Source organism: Lissotriton vulgaris, chromosome 4_1 (assembly GCF_964263255.1).
Source record: "Lissotriton vulgaris chromosome 4_1, aLisVul1.2, whole genome shotgun sequence".
NCBI lineage: Eukaryota > Metazoa > Chordata > Amphibia > Caudata > Salamandridae > Lissotriton > Lissotriton vulgaris.
Window position 1 is genome coordinate 395923705 of NC_141691.1, and position 20636 is coordinate 395944340.

At 48.3% G+C, this 20636-nt stretch overlaps 1 protein-coding gene across 1 annotated transcript in view; it reads left to right on the plus strand.

Annotated features, from left to right (window-relative positions):
- The window catches only part of ZNF711 (ZFX family zinc finger ZNF711), a 177939-nt gene that overhangs the window by 101307 nt on the left and 55996 nt on the right, over positions 1-20636 (plus strand). The window contains exon 6 of the mRNA XM_086918776.1: positions 14373-14510. Within this exon, the coding sequence (XP_086774902.1) occupies positions 14373-14510 (138 nt within the window). The remainder of the gene's footprint in view (positions 1-14372; positions 14511-20636) is intronic.

Below are 20636 nucleotides of genomic sequence, written 5' to 3' on the forward strand. Positions count from 1 at the left end.
GAGTGGGTTTCCCCAAAGAGGTGGTGTCTGACAGGGGTACCGATTTTACGTCTGCCTACATGCAAGCCATGGGGAAGGAGTGTGGGGTTACTTATAAGTTCTCCACCCCTTACCACCCACTGACCAATGGTCTTGTGGAGAGATTTAACAAGACCCTAAAGGGCATGATCAGGAGTCTGCCTGAGGAAAAAGTGGGGCATTCTCTTGCCAGGTTTGTTGTTTTCCTACAGGGAGGTACCACAGAAGGGAGTGGGCTTCAGCCCCTTTGAGCTTTTGTACGGTCACCCTGTTAGGGGACCTCTCAGTTTAGTGAAGGATGGGTGGGAGGAGACTCCAAGGAGGCTACATGCTGGCCTTCCGCAGCCAAATGGCTAAGTTGTGGAAGCAAGCTTCTGACAACTTAGAGGCCAGCCAAGCGGTGATGAAGGAATGGTACGACCAGAATTCTCACCCTGTGGAGCTAGAACCTGGACAGACGGTGTGGGTCATAGAGCCTGGAGAGCTTAGTGCCCTCCAGGATCGCTGGACAGGCCCTTATGAGATATTGGAGAAGAAGGGCAAGGCCACTTACCTAGTGGACCTTAAGACCCCCAGGCAGCCGCACAGGGTGCTCCACGCCAACCGCCTCAAGCCCCACCATGAGAGGTCTGAGCTCACCTTACTGATGGTAACTGATGGGGCTGAGGAAGAGGGAAGTGCACGTCTCCCAGATCTCTTTGCTGCTAAAGAGAAGGAGGGAGTGGTTCTCTCCCCATCCTTGACTCCTGAGCAACCGAGGGACTGTCACCAGGTCCTGGGGCAGTTCGCCTCTGTTTTCCCTTATCCCTGGGATCACCCACCTGTGTACCCGTGATGTAGACACAGGAGACAGCCTCCCTGTCAAGTCCAAGTCTTACAGGTTGTCAGATAAGGTGATGGCCAGCATCCAGAGTGAGTTGGGGGTGATAGAGCCCTCCAACAGCCCTTGGTCCAGTCCGGTGGTTCTGGTACCAAAAGCTGCCCCACCGGGCACCACACCAGAACTTAGGTTCTGTGTGGATTACAGAGGACTGAACTCTGTTACCAAGACTGATGCTCATCCCATCCCTAGGGTGGATGAGCTCATTGACCGACTGGGGGCTGCCCGATACCTGAGTACCTTTGACCTTCCGTCAGGGTACTGGCAGATCGCCCTAACAGATGGAGCTAAAGAGAGGTCCGCCTTTCCACCCCAGAGGGTCACTACCAGTTTAGAGTGATGCCCTTTGGACTGAAAAACGCTCCTGCCACCTTCCAGTGGCTGGTGAACCGGGTCCTCTCGGTTTAGAGGCCTTCTCTGCTGCCTACCTGGACGACATAGCTGTCTTCAGTAGCCGCTGGGAGGACCATCTGGGTCACCTCCAGGAAGTGCTTCAGGCTCTGCAGCAGGCAGGCCTGACTATCAAAGCTAGCAAATGCCAGATAGGGCTGGGGTCTGTAGTCTACCTAGCACACTTGGTGGGCGGGGGCAAGGTGCGGCCCCTACAGGCCAAGATAGAAACCATCCTGGCCTGGGAGCCTTCCAAAACAGACTGAGGTCAGGGCATTCCTGGGCCTCACAGGATACTACCGCAGATTTGTCAAGGGTTATGGCACTATTGTGGCCCCCTTGACTGAGCTAACCTCTAAGAAACAACCTAGAAAAGTGATCTGGACAGAGGCTTGCTAAAAAGCCTTTTTACTCTCTTAAGCAGGCCATGTGCACCGCTCCTGTGCTCAGGGCCCCTGACTTCTCCAAAGAGTTCATTGTCCAAACGGACGCCTCGGAGCATGGCATAGGGGCAGTACTTTCGCAACTCAATGAAGAGGGATGGGACCCACCAGTAGCCTTCATCTCCAGGCGGCTGCTCACCCGAGAACAGTGGTGGAGCGCAATAGAGAGGGAAGCCTTTGCGGTGGTCTGGGCTGTAAAGAAGCTGAGGCCATATTTGTTTGGCTCCCACTTCCTGATCCAGACTCAGATGGCTCATGCAAATGAGGGGCGAGAATCCCATATTGTAGAGGTGGTCCATTTCCCTACAGGTGATGGACTTCAGGGTGGAACACAGACCTGGAGTAGACCACGCCAATGCTGACGGTCTCTCTCGGTTTTTCCGCCTTAGTGATTAGAACTCCCTGGAGGTTGGGTAGTTCTCCCCACTTTCAGCTGGGGGGACACGTGTTAGACCAGTCAGCCTTAGGGTGGTCTCCCCTACATTTTTGCCCCTTTTGCCTCCCATTTTTACCTTACATTTTGTTGGACTTAGGACTCTGGGCGCCTCACCACTGCTAAACAGTGCTGAGGTGCGGGTGCTCTCCCCTAAAACATTGTGAGGCTGGCATATCTGCCACAATCCACTGCTACCGCAGTAAGGCTAATCCTCCATAGGCTAATATTGGGAACCTCCCCTTATGGGATAACTTCTGACAGGGACTTAATAAGTCTGTCATGTTTGGTCTTGTTGGACTCGGGGCGGGGAACCCTTTCCAATGATATATAGGGTTTGGGCATTACTACGCTAGGGATCCCACTTTTATAAAGTGGACCTTTTCCTGCCTACACTTAGATTAGGCTCTGCAGACTCCCCCCTCCCCTCTGCATACTGATAGCCTGCCTGGGTTGGGAGGTGGGAGTGGTGATTCACACCTCCTTCCCTGGGATGAGCTGTGATGGGCTGCCCACTGTAGCCTTAACGGCCTGTCTTTCGTCAATGTGACAGCTAGGTCAGGGAAGGCAGGAACATACCAGCACTCTCTGGGCTCTTCCAGAAGCCCCTGCCCCCAGACCCTTCCAGAGACTTCCACCACTTTCTGGCCCCTGGACTGTAGAATATATAAGAGAGGGTCCTGGCCTCACATTCTTGTTACACTACTGGACCTGGAAGAATCCCTGCTGGAGTGAGGACTGCTGCGCAAGAGGATTGCCACTGGGAAGGAGGCTGACTCCTCCAAGGAACTGCTGCCCCACAACCTGCTGAGCTGCCCTACTGTCTGCTGATCCTGCCCTGCATGGGAGACTGCAACATCACCACCAGAGTGTTTCCACAACATCCCAAATGAACTACTTTTCTTTGAACCACATTTTAAAGAGTCTTCAACCTTTTAAAGATTGCCTTTTTGGGCCTGCACCCTTTTTAAGCTAAAGGAAACTACCTGTCCTTGGACCACAGCGTTTTAAAGACTGCCCCTTGGAACAGCAACAACACTCTCAAGATTTGCCCTGGAACGCTGTGCCTGCCCTCAGCACTGCTTGCCCCGTGATCCTCCAGAGGGCTCTGTGATTGCCTCTGCTTCTGGCGCAAGCCAACTGAAACTGGCCCTGAGGTCACCGCCACTGGGACAGGAGCGAGCTGTGTAGCGCTGAGAAGCGAAGCGCTGCGTGGCAGGATGCTCCGTCGTTGCCCCGGACTTGGAGGCACTGTTAAGCGATGTGCTAAAGGAGCGCTGTGTGGCCGTGACCCCTATCCACGCAGCGCCTACTGAGCCTGAGGCCCCAGGGGGAGAGGAGCCTCGCACCCGCGCCCGCGCCCGCAACCACCACCCCAGGTAACGCCTCAGTGCAACCAGGCTGCTGCGAGGGGGCAGGGTGCCGATTGGCCGGGTACCTGGAGTGTGAGCTTTGTGCTTGGCTGGGAACCGTCCTTCACTGACCGACCTACGGGGGCATAATTACTTGGTAATTGACACTGGGGCATTTTTTTAGCATTATCAGCAGCCGCACTTCCTACGCTGGGAGCATCATTTCTATGAGAGGCACACTTATTACGCTACAAAGGAACTTTGGCCTAAGAACCTTCCCCCAGTGAACTTTGACCATAAGAACCTACCTCAATGAACTTTTGCCATCCAAGGACACTGTGAGAAAGACATTACCAGCAAGAGCCCTTGGCACACCTGAGCTTTTGGTGATTTGATCAGGCCTGGGAACTGGATTCATTCTTATTGATTATTGATCTTGCTTGGAAACTGGAATCCTTTTTATTATTGATCTTGCCTGGGGCTGGATTTACCTGCTTTTGGTTCTCGCTCGCATATCTTTTAGATAAAGAAATTCTTATTCTTATACAAAACTGGTGTGGTGTTCCTTTTGTGAGTGTTTTTACTGTGTTATCGTCGTTGTGTGTTGCACAAATACTTTACACATTGCCTCTGGAGTTACGCCTTTGCTGCTCTGCGCCAAGCTACCAGGTCGGAAGCGGTGATCCCTACTTGGACTGGGGTGCATACCCCTGCCAACTAGAGACCCCGGTTCTAACAATATGTAAGAGGACTTTCTGAATTTTGCATAAAGATAATACAAATTGTATAATTGGTAATATCCAGAATATTGTATAGTACTGGGGAATAATAAGAAATATTTACATGTTGCCAACTTTTCAGCTTTGAAGACTGCCATTTATGAAGGCTTTGCCATTTATACATGCGATTAGGTGTGATGAAGTGTGACAATAACTGGCATTTTAGTTCTATTTTCATTGTTTCGTGAAGTTCTGAAAAATGGATTCCAGCCCTGTGGACCACTTCTGGAAGTGATTGCCCTAGTGTTTTTGCCTTTATGAGTAATGGAATTTCAAGCAATTTCGAATTTGAATTCTGAAGTTTTCTCTGACTATCCGAGATGTTCAATTTCTTGGCTAGGCACATCCGGGAGCCAAGGTAAAGAACTGTGTATGTGATACGTGCCAGTTTGTACATACTTCTAGCCTCATAGAGAAACCAGCTTAGTGTTATTAGTATTAGAGAGAGATGATCCAAATGTGGTGAGCAAGTGGCTAGCCTAACATCTGTGTGGAGAGCTTCATTGATTGGGGCTAGATATATTAAAGGGATTTGATTGATCAGCAAGATTCCATAATTCCGTCTCAACTACACTAGGGCTTGGATCACTTCCTTAAAGTCTTTTTCCGGAATAAAGGGCTTAATATTTCTTGAGTTTCAATTGATGTTGTGCCCCTCTTGCCCGGGAGTTGTTGTGAAGTGTGCAGGTTCAAATTCTTGTCCAGGAAAAAGCCAGAAGTTTTCGTGTATTCCACAGTGAAGGATTGGCAATTCAGCTTCAGCATGGATTTAGCCACAATTGGGTCATGACTTTTCTGTTTGGTGGGATTGGAGATATCAGAAGGAACTCTGTTTTAAGTCCATTGCATTTCAGTTGCTGGATGGTCATCCATTTTTGCATGGTAGTTGGGATTATTTCTTGCATTTTAGATATTCGTAGAATCGATTTTTCAGTAGTACGGATTGTCTTCTCTTTTAGAAGTGATATGTAATCTGTGAGTGATTTAAGGATGAAACAAGTGGTTACATATATACATTGAAAAGAGTGGGTGGTCCGTTGCTAGACCTCGTTCTGGGGCTTCTTATGTGATGGAAGGGGAGTTTACCAACTTAATGTGTTGGTCCCAGTTAAGGTATGTTGAGGACCAATCCCCTAAACACCATTCTTCCACTAAAGGTTTGAAGAAGGTTTGAGCGATCAATATTGTCCGAAGCTGTAAACAGATCAATCAATACGAGTAAGCATGAGTCCCCATTTCCCAAATGCACAGAACATTTGTGCTTTTAGAATAGATCCTTTTTTCTGTGTACTGGTCTGAACTCTGAAGCCAGGTTAAAGTTCGCTGAACAAGTTATTATCCGCTATGAAATGAGTATTGCATAGATCTCCAGTACCTTGTCAGGAGGGGTAGGTTGGACACTGGTCAGAATTTTTTTTGATTCTCGGGGTCTGTTCATGACTGGGTTTTTTCAATTGGGGTAGTATACAGCCAATATGTAGGCAACAGAGCCCCTTTTGAAAATGAAGCCTTTCTTTTTTCCCCCCAGTTTTATATATGATTATATTTGCCAAATCTGAAAAGACCTCCAAGCTATTTTCTTGAGAAGTGCAGAGGGTAAGGGTTCAAGTAAATAAAATGGCACTGAGTACTTCTGATTGAGACACTACATCGAATGATGACCTAGTGACCTTAGAGTTCTTAGTTAAGTCTCCTCTTCCCTGTCTCGTCTGCAGGCGCATTAAATGTAAATGTGTGTGTCTTGTAAAGCGCACTGCTACCCGGAGGCGTCCTGGCGCTATAGACCGCTGGGGAACTCCAAGGTGAAACCAGGCACCCCCGGCGTTTGTGGGGGGACGTTGTGAAGATGAGGCAAGCAAATGCCCAGAGTTGCTGAGTGTGATCCCTGGTTAGAGTAGGCACCGAGGCGAGAATTATCGAGTCCGCTGACCCTGGTTCACGACCCTGCCGGGTCGGGGATTGAACCCTGGTCCCGGGCCGTCCTCTGCTTCCGGGTCTGCCGCCTCTAACCAGTGAGCCACACCACTCCACCATTAAGGATAGCAGCTTAATATAGTTTCCCTCTCTTCAAAGAAGGTAGAACACTTTTTATTTTTCTTTATGGAATGATTTGATTTATTTGACATTTTCTGTGCCTGAGATGTGCGTGCCACAAGACCTTGAGGGCAGGTTGAGACATGAGATTGATTTACAGAGTTGCAAAGGCAAGGGCTCCTTACCTGTCTCATGAGTCTTGTCTAATACATTGAGATGTCGTGGCTCAGTGCTATGCTGGATCTAATATTAGAAATTCTTCTCCAGAACTTGTCTGCTAGGTCTAAGAATAGGTCCTAGGACTAAGGAGGCCACACTGGTGAGATGTACAGGTGTACATGTTTAGAGGGTGCCAGCATCTATACATCTCTCTCTTTTCTCCACTCTACATCATCTGGTACCAAAGAGATTCTTCCTAGAATATTCCTTTAAGCCACAGAGTAGTAATTTATTTGATTTGACATGCTTTCCTATGAAGTGTTTAATTTGCATATCTTTTTGCTTGGTACACATTATTTTTTCTGAGTGTTTCTAGACATGAAAGATAGCATTGCTTGCACAAGAGAAAATCCTTTCTGTTATATGTGTAGAATATACGGGGATGTTAGGGTCTCTTTTACACCATATTAGGACACTTGTCCCCAGGAATGTATTTATGCCTACAAAAAAGGTAAAACTCCCATTTGAAAAGGTTTGTGAATGCTACCAAAGTACCTGATCTTTCCTTCTGTAGTAGGGGATCTCTGTGTATAGTCATAATCTAGTGAATAGTCCCGCCCATGTGCGTGGACCCCTGAGCAATCAAAAATAATCTCTTAAGTTGTCAGAAAATGCAGAACTGCAAAGACACTTGAGAGAGAATTTAAAGACAGATAATGCGGGCTATATCCACAGGCTACACTGTCCAGTACTTCAACTAGAAATTCCACCAAAAATCCACACAAACAGCACAGCCTGCCCAGTTTCCTCAATAGAGAAACTTGCCTCTACCAGCAAAGCCTCTGGAATGATAGAGAGGAAGGTATGGACAGACAAGCCCCATAGGCTGCCATTATGTGGCTTAAACAGGATACTGTGCCTTTAAGAGAACTTTCCAGAAGCTCTCCCAGTATCCCAGAATGCACAGCAGGTCCCTCTTACTTTAAGTTCTTTTTTCCGGCTCCTGCTATCAGAACCCTGGTGCATTGAGCTCTCCCTTTTTGAAGGGTTTATTGGAATTTTGTGCACTTTTCGTTTTAAAAGTGTTTTCAGTTTGTGTACTTGGTGTTTCCCTTCACACCTGTGTATTTGTTCAGGCTTTTTAGGGCTCTAAAATGCCTGCTCTCTTCGACAAGTGCCCAGCATGTGGAAGGAAGAAGTCCAAGTCTGATTCACACGACGTCTGCATACTCTGTCTCCCTGCTGCACATGTCCCTGAAGAATGTGACATCTGCCAGAACTTTTCAGCAAGGACCCTGAGGGAAAGGCTGAAGATTAGGCTTCAAGGCCTAGAGGAGAGAGGACTGCAGGCTGCTTATGGGTCTGGGCAGGCTGGGAAGGCTCCCTCTGCCTCTGCTGAGGCCTCTGGGGGGCTCCCCAGAGGCAGGAAGCCCAGCAAAAGGTCCCGGTCTCCGTCGATTGCATCGACGACGACGTCGAGGGGGATGACGACGGTGTGTTCCCCATCTCCCCGGGGCTCCGGGTCGAGACGGCGTGAAGGATCGACGTCGAAGGGCCTGGGTAGGCCGCCGTCGAGATCACCGTCGACTGTTTCGACGTCAGCGTCGAGCCATCGACGTCGAAGAAGGAGCGACAGGCGTCAGCGCTCGCCATCGAGGCGACACCGCCGGTCGCCGTCGAGAAGACGGTCGGTGTCGAGGGGATCCTCGACGTCGAGGACCTCGAGTAAGCGGTCGGCGTCGAGAAGGAGTCGACGCTCGTCGTCGAGGACTGAACGTTCGACGTTGCAGAGGCGGCGTTCGGCGTCAAGGAAGAAGCTCTCAGCGTCGCGGAGGCGGTGGTCGACGCGGGAGTCACGGAGACTGCATTGGACGCCGAAGAAGCGACGCTCGGCGTCGAGAAGAAAGAGATCAGCTTCTCGGGGACTTTCCAACTCCCCTAAGCGGCGCAGAAGGAGTTCTGGCGCATGAAGTCACGCTGGATCTGGGGAGAACGCCGTACGCCGATTGGAAGGTGTGGATCACAGTCCCCTCCCCCGAAGAAGTCACCGGGCTCGGTGTACTCGGTGGTTTATACACCACCTCGGCCGAAGATGCCCCCACCTCCCATACCTAAGGAGGATCCTCCCAGCAACCCTCCTATTCCACCACATTCGCCTTCAGGACCACCACCACCACCACCTCCGCCTCATGGGCCCGCCCCTCGACCGGAGATACCTCCTGTTCCTCCGCCAAGGTCGGTGTCGCTGCCTCAACTCCCTACACCGCCTAAGGGGACGCCTAAACCAAAACCCCAGGATAGGCCACAAAGACGCCTCCACGGAGACGTGCGGAGCGTCCACGAACTGGGAGATCACGATCTCGTTCCAGGAGGAGGGAGCGATCGCGGAGTCACAACAGGTCATTCACGCGGTCGAGACGACGCCACAGGAGGCGCAGGTCTCGTTCCCATACGGGGCCTTCAGAGACCAGGGACTATTCTCCGACTTTGTCGGGCTCACCGGAGACAAGGGTGTCACCGGTTGACGATCTGGTGTCCTTTCATGATGTCCTGTTAAGAGGTGCAGCAAAATTGGGCATCTCGTTGACGGTGCCCACGCCCAAGACATCGGTGATCTTCGAGACGCTGCACCAGAAATATCTGTCTCGGCCATTAAAACCACTGGTACCGGGCCTGGAGGATCCGGCCATGGACCTTTTTCTCACCCCGGCGGTGACTAAGGCGGCCCCCTCGAGACTACAGAAAAAATACCGGGCTCCCGACTCAGATCCGGCTTTTCTAAGGGTGGAACCTCCTCCAGACTCTGTGATATTGACAGCGGCTCGAAAACAGCATGCCACCACTCCGTCATCCACAGTCCCACCAGATAAGGAATCTAGATGCCTGGATTCGGCGGGGAGGAAGGTTTGTGGGACGTCAGCGACTTCCATGAAGGCTGCGAATGCCACGGCCTTGTTGGGGAGGTATGACCGAGCCCTCTGGGAATCCCTCCAGCAGTTTGTAGAACACCTGCCTCATGACAAGAGAGAAGATTTCCAGGAGGTGTTGAATGAGGGGATGTTGGTGGCGAATCAGGTCATCAGTGCTGCAGCCGATTCTTCCCTCCTGGCGGCGCATGGTTTCTGCCATGGGATTAACCAGCGAAGACACGCCTGGCTCCGCCTCACGTCGCTGAAACCTGACGCACAACAAAGGGTTGCCAATTTACCCTTCTCTGGCGAAACCCTGTTTGGAAAACATGCGGATGACGAAGTGGCCCGCATGAAGGCGGAGGCCGAAACACTCACGGCTGTGGGTCTGGAAAAGCCCAAGGATAAAAAAAAATCGTACTGCCTGTTCCAGAGACGGTTCGGGGGACAGGGCAGAGGGCGTGGCCAGGCTTCGGGACAGCAGCAGCAACAACAGCAGCAGTTCCGAAGACCGTTCCAGAGGTGCCAGAAAGGCAGAGGCAGCCAACAGTCGGCAACAGCGACCAAAGACCCGGCCGGGTCTAGGGCCTGAGCGCTTACTTCCCCTGCATCTGTTACCCACTCCGATGGGGGGAAGCGTTAAATTTTTTCTGGCAGAGTGGAGAAAAATTACTCCGGACAAGTGGGTGCTGAATATTGTTTGCAATGGATACAGTCTTCGGTTCGCCCGCCTATATCAATTCCTCCGGTCAGGCGCAGTGTCAGCTGCGCGAGCGCCAGGCGGAGACCGATCTCCTGTTAAGGAAAAGGGCAATAGAAGATGTACCTCTGTCTCAATGAGGAAGAGGTCTGTACTCCCGGTTCTTCCTGGTTCACAAGAAGGACAAGAACGAGTTCAGGCCCATTCTGGACTTGCGACAGGCAAACAAGTGGATTCGCAGAGAGAAGTTTTGCATGCTGTCGTTGCATCAGATTTATCCTAGTTGCAACAGGGAGACTGGCTATGTGCTATAGACCTACAAGATGCGTATTTCCATGTGCCCATTGCACACAAACACAGGAAATTCCTGCGATTCCAAGTCGGCGCCAATCATGATCAATACACAGTACTGCCATTCGGACTGAAGTCTGCGCCGAGAACATTCTCGAAGTGTATGGCGGTGGTAGCAGCACACCTGAGGAAGAACAAGGTGTTCGTCTACCCGTACCTGGATGATTGGTTGATCAAGGCCTCCTCCTTCTCGGAAGCTCAAGCACACTTCCAGAGGACGTGCGTTCTCTTGAACAAGCTGGGTTGCACATCAACATGTCCAAGTCTGTCCCGACTCCGGAACAATGCATACAGTACTTGGGAGCCTCCATCAATACGCTGTCAGCAAGCATGTCTCCTTCGGAGGAGCAACGAATATCACTCCTTCGGAAGGATCAGGCTCTTATGACCACTCCATCTACAACAGTGAGGACGGTGTCTTCTCTACTGGGATCGATGGCCTCTTGTATCTTCCTAACGCCACACGCACGACTGCACATGAGACCGTTGCAAGAGTGCTTGGTGGATCAGTGGGATCAGAGGAAAGGATCTTGGGACGAGAAGATACGACTGTCTCGGCATGCTCTTCAGTCTCTGAAGTGGTGGTGTTCAGCGGAGAATCTCCTCAGAGGGGTTCCCTTCCACAAGGACATTTCCACTCAGACTATCGTGACCGATGCTTCTCTCCACGGTTGGGGGGCGCACTCCGGAGACTTACAGATTCAAGGAACGTGGTGCCCGATGGAGGCCACGTATCACATCAATTTCCTGGAACTCAGAGCTGTTCCCTTGGCACTGAAGGCCTTTCATCTGTCCTTTCAGACCAACTCTCTGCTTGTACGACGGACAATACGACCACGATGTATTATCTCAACAAGCAGGGGGGCTCGAGATTACGTACTCTGTCGCAAGAGGCGCAGGCGATCTGGCACTGGCTTCTGGCCAGAGGACTGACGATAACGGCTACACATCTGCCAGGTGTGCAGAATGTTCAGGTGGACACACTGAGCAAACTGATTCAGGAAAACGACGAATGGGTCATAAATGACGAAGTACTAGGAGAAGTCTTCGCAAGGTGGGGGACTCCAGACGTAGATCTGTTTGCCACCGCCGAAAACAGCAAATGCTGAGACTTCGCCTCCAGGTACTACCAGCAGGGGACGCTGGGGAATGCGCTATGGATCAACTGGTCGAACAGCTTTCTGTACGCTTTTCCACCCATTCCCCTGATTCTGGCGGTGCTCATCAAGCTGGCCCGGTCCAGGGCACGGATGATCCTTATTGCCCCGGAATGGCCCAGGCAGTGGTGGTTCACAGACCTGCTTCACCGGTCTCTCCTTCCTCTCATACAGCTGCCGCGCAGGCCGGACCTTCTCGGGAAGTTCGGGGGGCAGATGTTGCACCCCAACCTCTCATCTTTGAGTTTGGCAGCATGGCTCCTGAGATAGTACAATATGGCCATTTGAATCTGCCCGAAGATTGCATGGACATACTGAAGGAGGCTAAGCAACCTTCCACTCGGACTTCCTATGCTTACAAGTGGAAGAGGTTCTGTATCTGGTGGAAGTCCAAGAACTATGACCCGACGACGTGCAAGGAAGATGTCATCCTTCCTTACCTTCTACATTTGGCGCAGTCTCGCCTTAATGTTCATTCCATTAAGGTTCATCTCGCTGCATTGACTGCCTACAGGAAATGCCCTTAACAGACTTCCTTCTTCCAGATCCATGTGATCAAAGATTTTCTGGTAGGCTTGAAGAAAGTATTCCCTCCTGTCCGGCTTCCTTCGCCTTCATGGGAATTGAATGCGGTGCTGTCCAGATTGATGAAGGAGCCTTTTGAACCTATTTATAAGCCTTCATTGCAGCACCTGTCCTGGAAGGCGGCGTTCCTCGTGGCCATTACATCGGCCCGCAGGGTGAGTAAAATTCAGGCGTTGTGTTGCCAAGAACCTTATACTGTATTTCATGCTGCTAAGGTTGTTATGCGTACTCACCCTAAATTTCTTCCCAGGGTTATTTCTGATTTTCATGTCAACCAGACCATAACTTTGCCTACATTTTTTCAGAATCCTTCATCTTCAGCAGAAAGGTCTTTACATTCCCTGGATGTTAGGAGGGTGTTGAAATTTTATCTGGATAAGACCAAAGATATTCGTAGGTCAGACCACTTGTTTATCAATTATCGATCGGTCAGGACAGGTCTTGCTACCTCTAAGCAGTCCATCTCTAGGTGGATTGTGTCCTGCATACAGCTGTGTTACCAAAAAGCTAATAAGACCTTAGTGGGTAAACCTAAGGCTCATTCCACCAGGGGCAAAGCTGCCACGACTGCTTTGCTCCGTAATGTTCTAATTGCAGAAATCTGCAAGGCGGCCACTTGGAAGTCGGTTTATACCTTTGCTAAGCATTACTGCCTGGACACTGATGCCAGGACAGACGCTCAGGTTGGGCAGGCTTCGCTGCAAAATCTGTTCGCACAATAGTGGTGTTAATTCTCGTTCTCCACCGCCGCATTGGTGTGGGGATGGGCTTGCCATTCATATACACAGAGATCCCCTACGACAGAAGGAGTAGTTTCTGTCCTGTAACTCCAGTTCTGTAGTAGGGGTATCTCTGTTATAGTCATAAGCGCCGCCCTCCTCCCCGGTGGAGAAAGATCTTCATGTAAGGAATGCTACAGGTCTGGCGTGTTACGCCTTCAAAAAGAACTGAAAGTAAGAGGGACCTGCTGTGCATTCTGGGATACTGGGAGAAGTTCTGGAAAGTTCTCTTAAAGGCACAGTATCCTGTTTAAGCCACATAATGGCAGCCTATGGGGCTTGTCTGTCCATACCTTCCTCTCTATCATTCCAGAGGCTTTGCTGGTAGAGGCAAGTTTCTCTATGGAGGAAACTGGGCAGGCTGTGCTGTTTGTGTGGATTTTTGGTGGAATTTCTAGTTGAAGTACTGGACAGTGTAGCCTGTGGATATAAGCTGCATTATCGGTCTTTAAATTCTCTCAAGTGTTTTTGCTGTTCTGCATTTTTTGACAATTTAAGAGATTATTTTTGATTGCTCCGGGGTCCACGCACATGGGCGGGACTATTCACTAGATTATGACTATAACAGAGATACCCCTACTACAGAACTGGAGTTACATGACAGAAACTACTCCATCTTCAATACATTCTTAGTAGTTAAGCTCAGTCCCTCACCTGGGAACTCCAATATTGTTATTGTCACCCATAACCCTGAATCTACATTATGTTAAAGGTGTACCTTGCACAAAATACCTTAATGGTGTCTTGGCCCTTTCCTGAATATGATGTTAACTGGTGTAGTAAAACTTCGGTTTGTTGTTAGATGTTTACGAAAAACAAGATGATGAAATAAACTGAGAGGGTCAAATGTAAGTCGATTCACAACTTGGCGTTTGGACCAAGAATCTTCAACCACCCATTCTGGACAGCTGGTGGTTCAGTGAATGAGGTTGATTGGACAAAGTCTTCAGTTCCAATGGAATCACCCAAACATGTTGTTAAAAGAATGTGGATCTGAGCATATGAGGGATAAGCAAAGCACTGTTATGTTATGTTATGTTATGTTATGTTATGTTATGTTATGTTATGTTAAGTGGAATTTGTAAAGCGCACTGACACCGTGGGTTTCCTGGCGCTTAATCTGTATGTCTGTGAACAGTTCATCATAGCAGTGCTTTTTGCAGTCATACGGTTTGAATATATGTCAGTTTTTATTAAATCAACCAAATTACGTACCTTGTGCAGATGGCAATTGTTGCATTACTAATTTGAGTTAAGGAGTAAATGAAGTGAGAAATGCATTTGCATGGCCGTTTGATAGCTTCAAATCTTTATTGGTTTGTTGGTATTTAGGCTTATACGCTTACAGAGTAACAGCAAATGCCTTGTTTTGACATGTATTCATGTCTACTTCCCTAACGCAGGTTGTGCGGAAATAGCAGACGAGGTATACATGGAAGTTATAGTAGGTGAAGAGGACGCAACATCACTTCCAGATGCACAGCTGGAAGATTCTAACGGAAACAAAACATTTGTCCCTGTGGCTTGGGCTGCTACTTATGGTAAGAACATATTCAAAACCTACTTAGCAAATGCATTTTTAAGTTCTTTCTCATATTCTTATTTTCTTCATTGAGGGTTTTTCTTAAGTGCTCCAAATCACTCAATTTTGTGACCTCTAAGCGCTAAAGTGGGGGCCAGTGGGAGGCCCGTAGAGACAAAGTATAGCAGTAAGTACAACCATATGCTAAATGTCCCACTAGAGGATTAACACAGAAGATAAAGCTCTGAATGTGAGATAGTCCGAAGCCTGCTCGAGAGGAGGAACCAGCTCTTGGCGTCTGATTGAGACTTTTTAAAATCATTCTGACGCTTCTCCTAGGACATCCGAGTCTACCCAGCCCCATAGATAACAGGTGTGTTTTCAAGGATTTCCTGAATTTGATGTAGTCATTATGAAGTCCCTGTTGGATGGGCAAGAGTTTCAAAGGGAGGAGTGTCGGTGTTGAAGAGAGCAACCTCGAAATCCTTTATATCTGAATCGATAGGGAGACAGCAGATCTGTTAGTTGACCTGAAGTTTCTAGTTGAAAGGTACGCAGCTGAAAGCCCAGTGATGTATTCCAGATTTCAGTCATGTAGTGTCTTATGAACAATGCAGAGAGTTTTTAAGTTATTTCATCGGAAGCCAGTGCAGAGATCTGAGAGCAGGGGCACGGTGGTCTTGTTTCTGACCGATCACCATGTGAGCAACGTGATTTTTACTTGTTGCAGGTTGGCAAGCGAAGTATCGGAGATGCCTGTTTAGAGCCATTGCAGTAATCCTTGCATTGCAAGACAACTGTGAAGATCAGGGCAAATTTGGTAGGAATTGCAGAATTTCTTTAGCTGTAGCAGGTTTAAAAAGCTGGATTTGCAAACTGCGTTTATCATGAAAATGAAAGATGGAAAGATAGTCAAATATAAAGACCACTCCCATAACTCAAGCTTAGTTCACTGGATATGGGATAGGCCCAGTTCCATTGGCCATGAAAGCAAGATAGAGATTGGGTGTAAGGGACTAAACGGCAAGATTGGTGAAATGCAGTGAGAGGGCATGGAAAGATTGCTAGGACAATCGTACACTTTTTAGGGGAGCTGAACATCATTTGCATGTCTTTGCTGCCAATTGTATAGAAAGCCAGCATGAGCGCCATGTAAACGTTAAACAGGATGGGAGACAAGACGGATGTTTGGGTACACTGCAAGAGTTATTAGCTATTTTAGGGAGGAAGGGGACAAATTTTGATTTGATGGTTTTGGTTGTGTAGGAATGAAGTGAACCATGCAAGTGCAGTAGCATTAATGACCGCTGTGGAGGACTGTCTGTGAATGAGCAGCCTGTGGTATCGAATGAAACGGAGAGATCTAGTATTAAGGCGCTATTATGACTGTGTTCACCGGCCTTGAAGTGTTCTTCTTTTGTTTAGTAGAGTTGTTTCACTGTTTCTTCTTGACCTTAAATCGGATTGGAAGTCTCTGAGGAGGCCATTAGTCTTCAGATGTTTGGAGAGTTTGTGGGAGACAACTGTTTTTATGACTTTAGCACCTCAGGGTAAGCCAAAGATTTGTCTATAATTCACCATAATTCTGGGATCAGCCGTTGGTTTCTTTAGTATGAGTGTAATGATTGCATGTTTGAGAGCCTGGAGAATTTCTCCACTTTTTAGGGAGCTCTTTACATGGTTAGTTATTACCAGGACAAGTGCAGGGACGCCTGGATTGATAACTTTGGCGTTGGTTATGATCACTAATACGTCTTTTACTTCAGTTTGAGATGGAGGTGCAAACTCCAGTAGGGTACAATCTCTGGGTGGAAAGGTTGGGGTTGTATCAGGAACTGGGGATAAGTCTACAGAGAATTGAGGCCACAAATATGTGAATCTCATGGAATCAGTGGTTCCAGTCCTAAAGGAGTCTATTTTGTTGGTGAAGAAAAACAGAAGGTTTTCACAGCTTTGGGGTTAGTGCATTTACGAGAAAGTGGCTGACACACCTCCTTGAAGATTCATAAAAGCTCCTTAGTGAATTGAAGGAAGCCTTGATGAGGGACTGGGAATATTCTTTTTAGTTTTTTTTTTTGCATTTGAACATATAACTTTATGCCCTCTTACAAATGAACAACAAAGTAAATGATCAGAGAGGCACTTGGTTTTGTTTTATGTGTATGTGTTCATAGCATGTGTAGCTGTAGATACGCATGCCTTGCGTACCTCTGCCATCCAGTGTTGGGTTAGGAAATTACAAGTTGTTTTTCTTCAAAAAGACTTCGTCACAAGTTGGTGTGGGACTCTTCCCTTAGATTTTTTTCTGTCATCGTGCTCGGCTGTGTTCCAAGATAGACTTGTTCCCTTTCTGGAGCCCAGCTGTTAGGTAACTTTGGCATCAATGATCCGAGAACAATCTTTGCAATCCCGGGATTCATTGAGAATGATTGAGATGGAATACGATTGCGCAATGGCCACTGTCTCGTTTGTGTTCTCCTTCCTCTCCAGTACAACCACTCGGAGAATATGGGCAGGTACAGAGTGATGGATCAAACACCTTTGAAGTAGTGTGGCTCACTGGTTAGAGGCGGCAGACCCGAGAGCAGAGGACGGCCCGGGACCAGGGTTCGATTCCCGGCGCGGCAGGTTCTGGACCAGGGTCAGCGGACTCGATAATTCTCTCGCCTCGGTGCCCACTCTGATCAGCGGTCACACTCGGCAACTCTGGGCATTAGCTTGCCTCATCTTCACTAACGGCCCCCCAGACCGCCGGGGATGCCTGGTCACACCCTGGAGATACCCATTAAGGGACCATCTCTCAGGGAAGCCAGGAAGGGTTTCGCAGCGGTCGAAGCGCCAGGACGCCTACGGGTAGCAGTGCGCTATATAAATGCCAACACATTTACATTTCTGTTTTTGCTCACCCATCTATGCCAGGTATCTCTCAACTGATCAGCATGGTATTTGCAACCTTTACCTCTCCCCCCACGCTCGATTAGACCTCCTACGAGTTCTATATATCCTTTAGATGCAAGAAGATGCAAAGGTACTGGAGGAAATGTAGTTGGACACATCTAAGAATGCATCATCAGTCATCTGTAGAAGTGCGGGATTCTTGAGGCAAACAAGAACCCCTCAAGCTCGAGACAGAGGAGGCAAGACCTTCCAGAGTACAGTCAGATCAGCTGAAGCTCAGCCCATATCTTCAAACACATCTGAGGGAGACTGGATTAGGGGAACACCAACGTCATCTATACATGTGGGTCTGAAAACAAAGTCAACACCAATGGGGACTATACCTCCATGGCAGCGAGCACTGCTCCAAATCCAATCCTTGTAAAAACACTGGTGGTTAGTCAGAGCACTGCTTTCGAGGTGGTGCACTGCCAACTTCGGGCTCCTGTCAACACTGGGATAAGGCCTCTTAGTCCAGCAGGCTCCGGAGGAAAGGAGTATTGTTTCTCTGCCTTCAAGGCCCTAGTCTATGCCGAAATAGCACCCCAAGTCCAGTACCAGTTCCCTTGCCGCCTAAATCAGAGGGTATCCGAGGCACCCATCCTTGAAAGACTGACAGAGGAACTGAATGCAAGGCAAAACCACTTTTTATGCACACTAATATTGGAAAGATTTCCGTGAAGCTGTCTCGGGGGAAATATCTCCAGTACTTTGCCTCCAAACCCCAAGAACGATGAACCACTTTTGAAGAGGAACTACCATTCGAGAAACCTCAGCGCTGGTGCCAGAAAGGCAAAAAGACACAGCCACAAGGCCACCACCATTGCATTCTTCACCCAGACAATCACCTCCACACTCATATTCTCCACCACCTCCACCAGAGTCTTCAGAAGAATTAATCCACCTTTTCTCTGACACCAGTAGCCATTCTAGGGAGGGAAAAGGGTTGCAATAGGGGCAACTACTCTGTGGTGAATCGCAAACTCAGTAGGTTTGCTCTCAAGATACGAAAGGTATCATTGGGAGGAAATTGAAGACCTCATACAGCACCTTCCTGAGGCCTATAGAAAGAAGAGGGAAAAAATAGCCACGGAGGGGAAAATAATTTCCAATGCAATCATTTGGCCGTTACCCAGTTTTAGTACCAGTGTTCTCTGGCAGCATGTATGGCTTTGCATCTCCAGTTTTAAACTAGAGGTGATACATCTTGTTCTTAACATCCCCTTAGATCGAGAACATCTCTTTGGACCCCAAGTGGACGAAACGTTAGGAAAGATCCAGATAGATTCTGAGATTGCCTGGTGCATGGCTGGACTGCAATCCACGAATACAAGGGGCTCCTTTTGTAGAAACAAGATCAGAGCTGACAGTAAGGCAAGACCACCAGCTTAGGCACAATTTGTCAGCGCCAGCAACAGGCCATTTAGGAGTTACACCCAGGCAGGGGTTGGTTATGGTGAGGCTATAGAGCGAGCTATGGTAAGGGCATGGGAATTGGTGGCTTTAGCAAAGAAGCCCCACTCCCAAACAATGACTTTCCATTCACCTCCCCCAACCCCCCCCCATCATCCAACACCTAACTGGAGGGGGGATAATACATTTTCACTGTTACTGGATTGATATCACCTCCGATCAGTAGGTGTTAACAGTTGTCCCTCACACCTGCTGCCTGGAATTCCATACCACCCAATCAACATACCACCACGATGTTACAACCTCAGTCAAAACCATCATGCTTTTTTATTAGATGAGGTCACATCGCTCCTCCAAACAGGCACCACACAGCCAGTGCCCCTACAGCAACAAGAAGAGAGCGGTTACTCACTAGACTTCCTTATTCCAAAGAAATGCGGCTCACTCCACCTTGTACTACACCTGAGGCCACTCAATCACTACATCCTGCTGGAAACTTTCATATGCCTACTCTGCAGGATGTCCTCCCATTACTTTATCAAGGGAACTTCTTTACTGTGTTAGATCCCAAAGACACATATTTCAGCATCCCTATCCACTCTGCTCATCACAACTACCTGAGTTTTGTTGTAAGTGGACATATTTGCCAATTCACAGTACTACCTTTAGAGTCCCCACAGCTCCAAAGCTTTTCACAAATTGGCAGTGGTGGCTGCTCATCTACGTAAAGTGGACAGTTACATGTTACTGTATCTCAATGAATGGTTGAATAAGAGAAGCACCGGACAGGAGTGTCTAGCACACACTTGGATACCTTTAAAGCTGCTCCACATAAAACAGTACACAAAGTAAGTGCTAGAATGGCCTATCTTCAATCTCAACATATTCAACTTTTCCAAGGATGCATTCTGATTGTTGTTCTGGGGAAAGCACACCTCAATCAGCAGAGGGTGATTGATATTTCAGCAGCTACTGTCTTTTTCACATCACTCAAGCAGAATTTCTAAGAACAGTAATGAAGCTCTTAGGTAAGAATGCATCATGCATTACGATTGTTCTTTATGCCAGACTGCACATGTGCCAACTCTAGCAGTTAGTGTCTTGCCAGTCAGTGGCCACAAGGCAGAGGGTCAGTGGGAAGATCTAGTGTTGATAAAGGCAAGCACCCCTTTCACTAGGGGAAACACATCAGTTACCTGGAGCGCATACCCAATTTTATGGCACTCACCGCTTTCTACTCCATAGTCTGAAACAACTTAGTACTTGTACTACAGACAACAAGACTGAGATAAACCATATTAAAAAGCAGGGGGTTACACATTGCCCTTTCCTTTTTGCATAGGGTCTACAGATTTGGCATTAGGCAATCTGCCATGATGTACATCTTCTGAAAGAACACCTCCTAGGGGTGGACAACCATTTTGCAGACTTCTTAAGCAAGACATATAAACAAGTTCACGAGTAGGAACTCCATCCTCAAGTCCTCCGCAGGTACTTTTACCAGTGGGGAACCTCACTTCTCAACCTATTCGAAACTCCATCAAAAGAAAAATGTCAAAGCTCCTCCTTTTGATACCCACACCCACAGTCCTTAGGAAATCCTCTGTGGATTAACTGGCCTGGGGTATTTGCTCATGTTTTGCAACTCTCCCACTCATTCTCTATGTGGTTAGGAAAATAAGGCAGGTTTCCACAACCCTCATTCTGGTGACTTTAACTTGGGTCAGATAACCATGGTGCTCAGTGCTAGAGATGTCCATCATCCCAAATCCCATACAGATATTCTCACTCCACA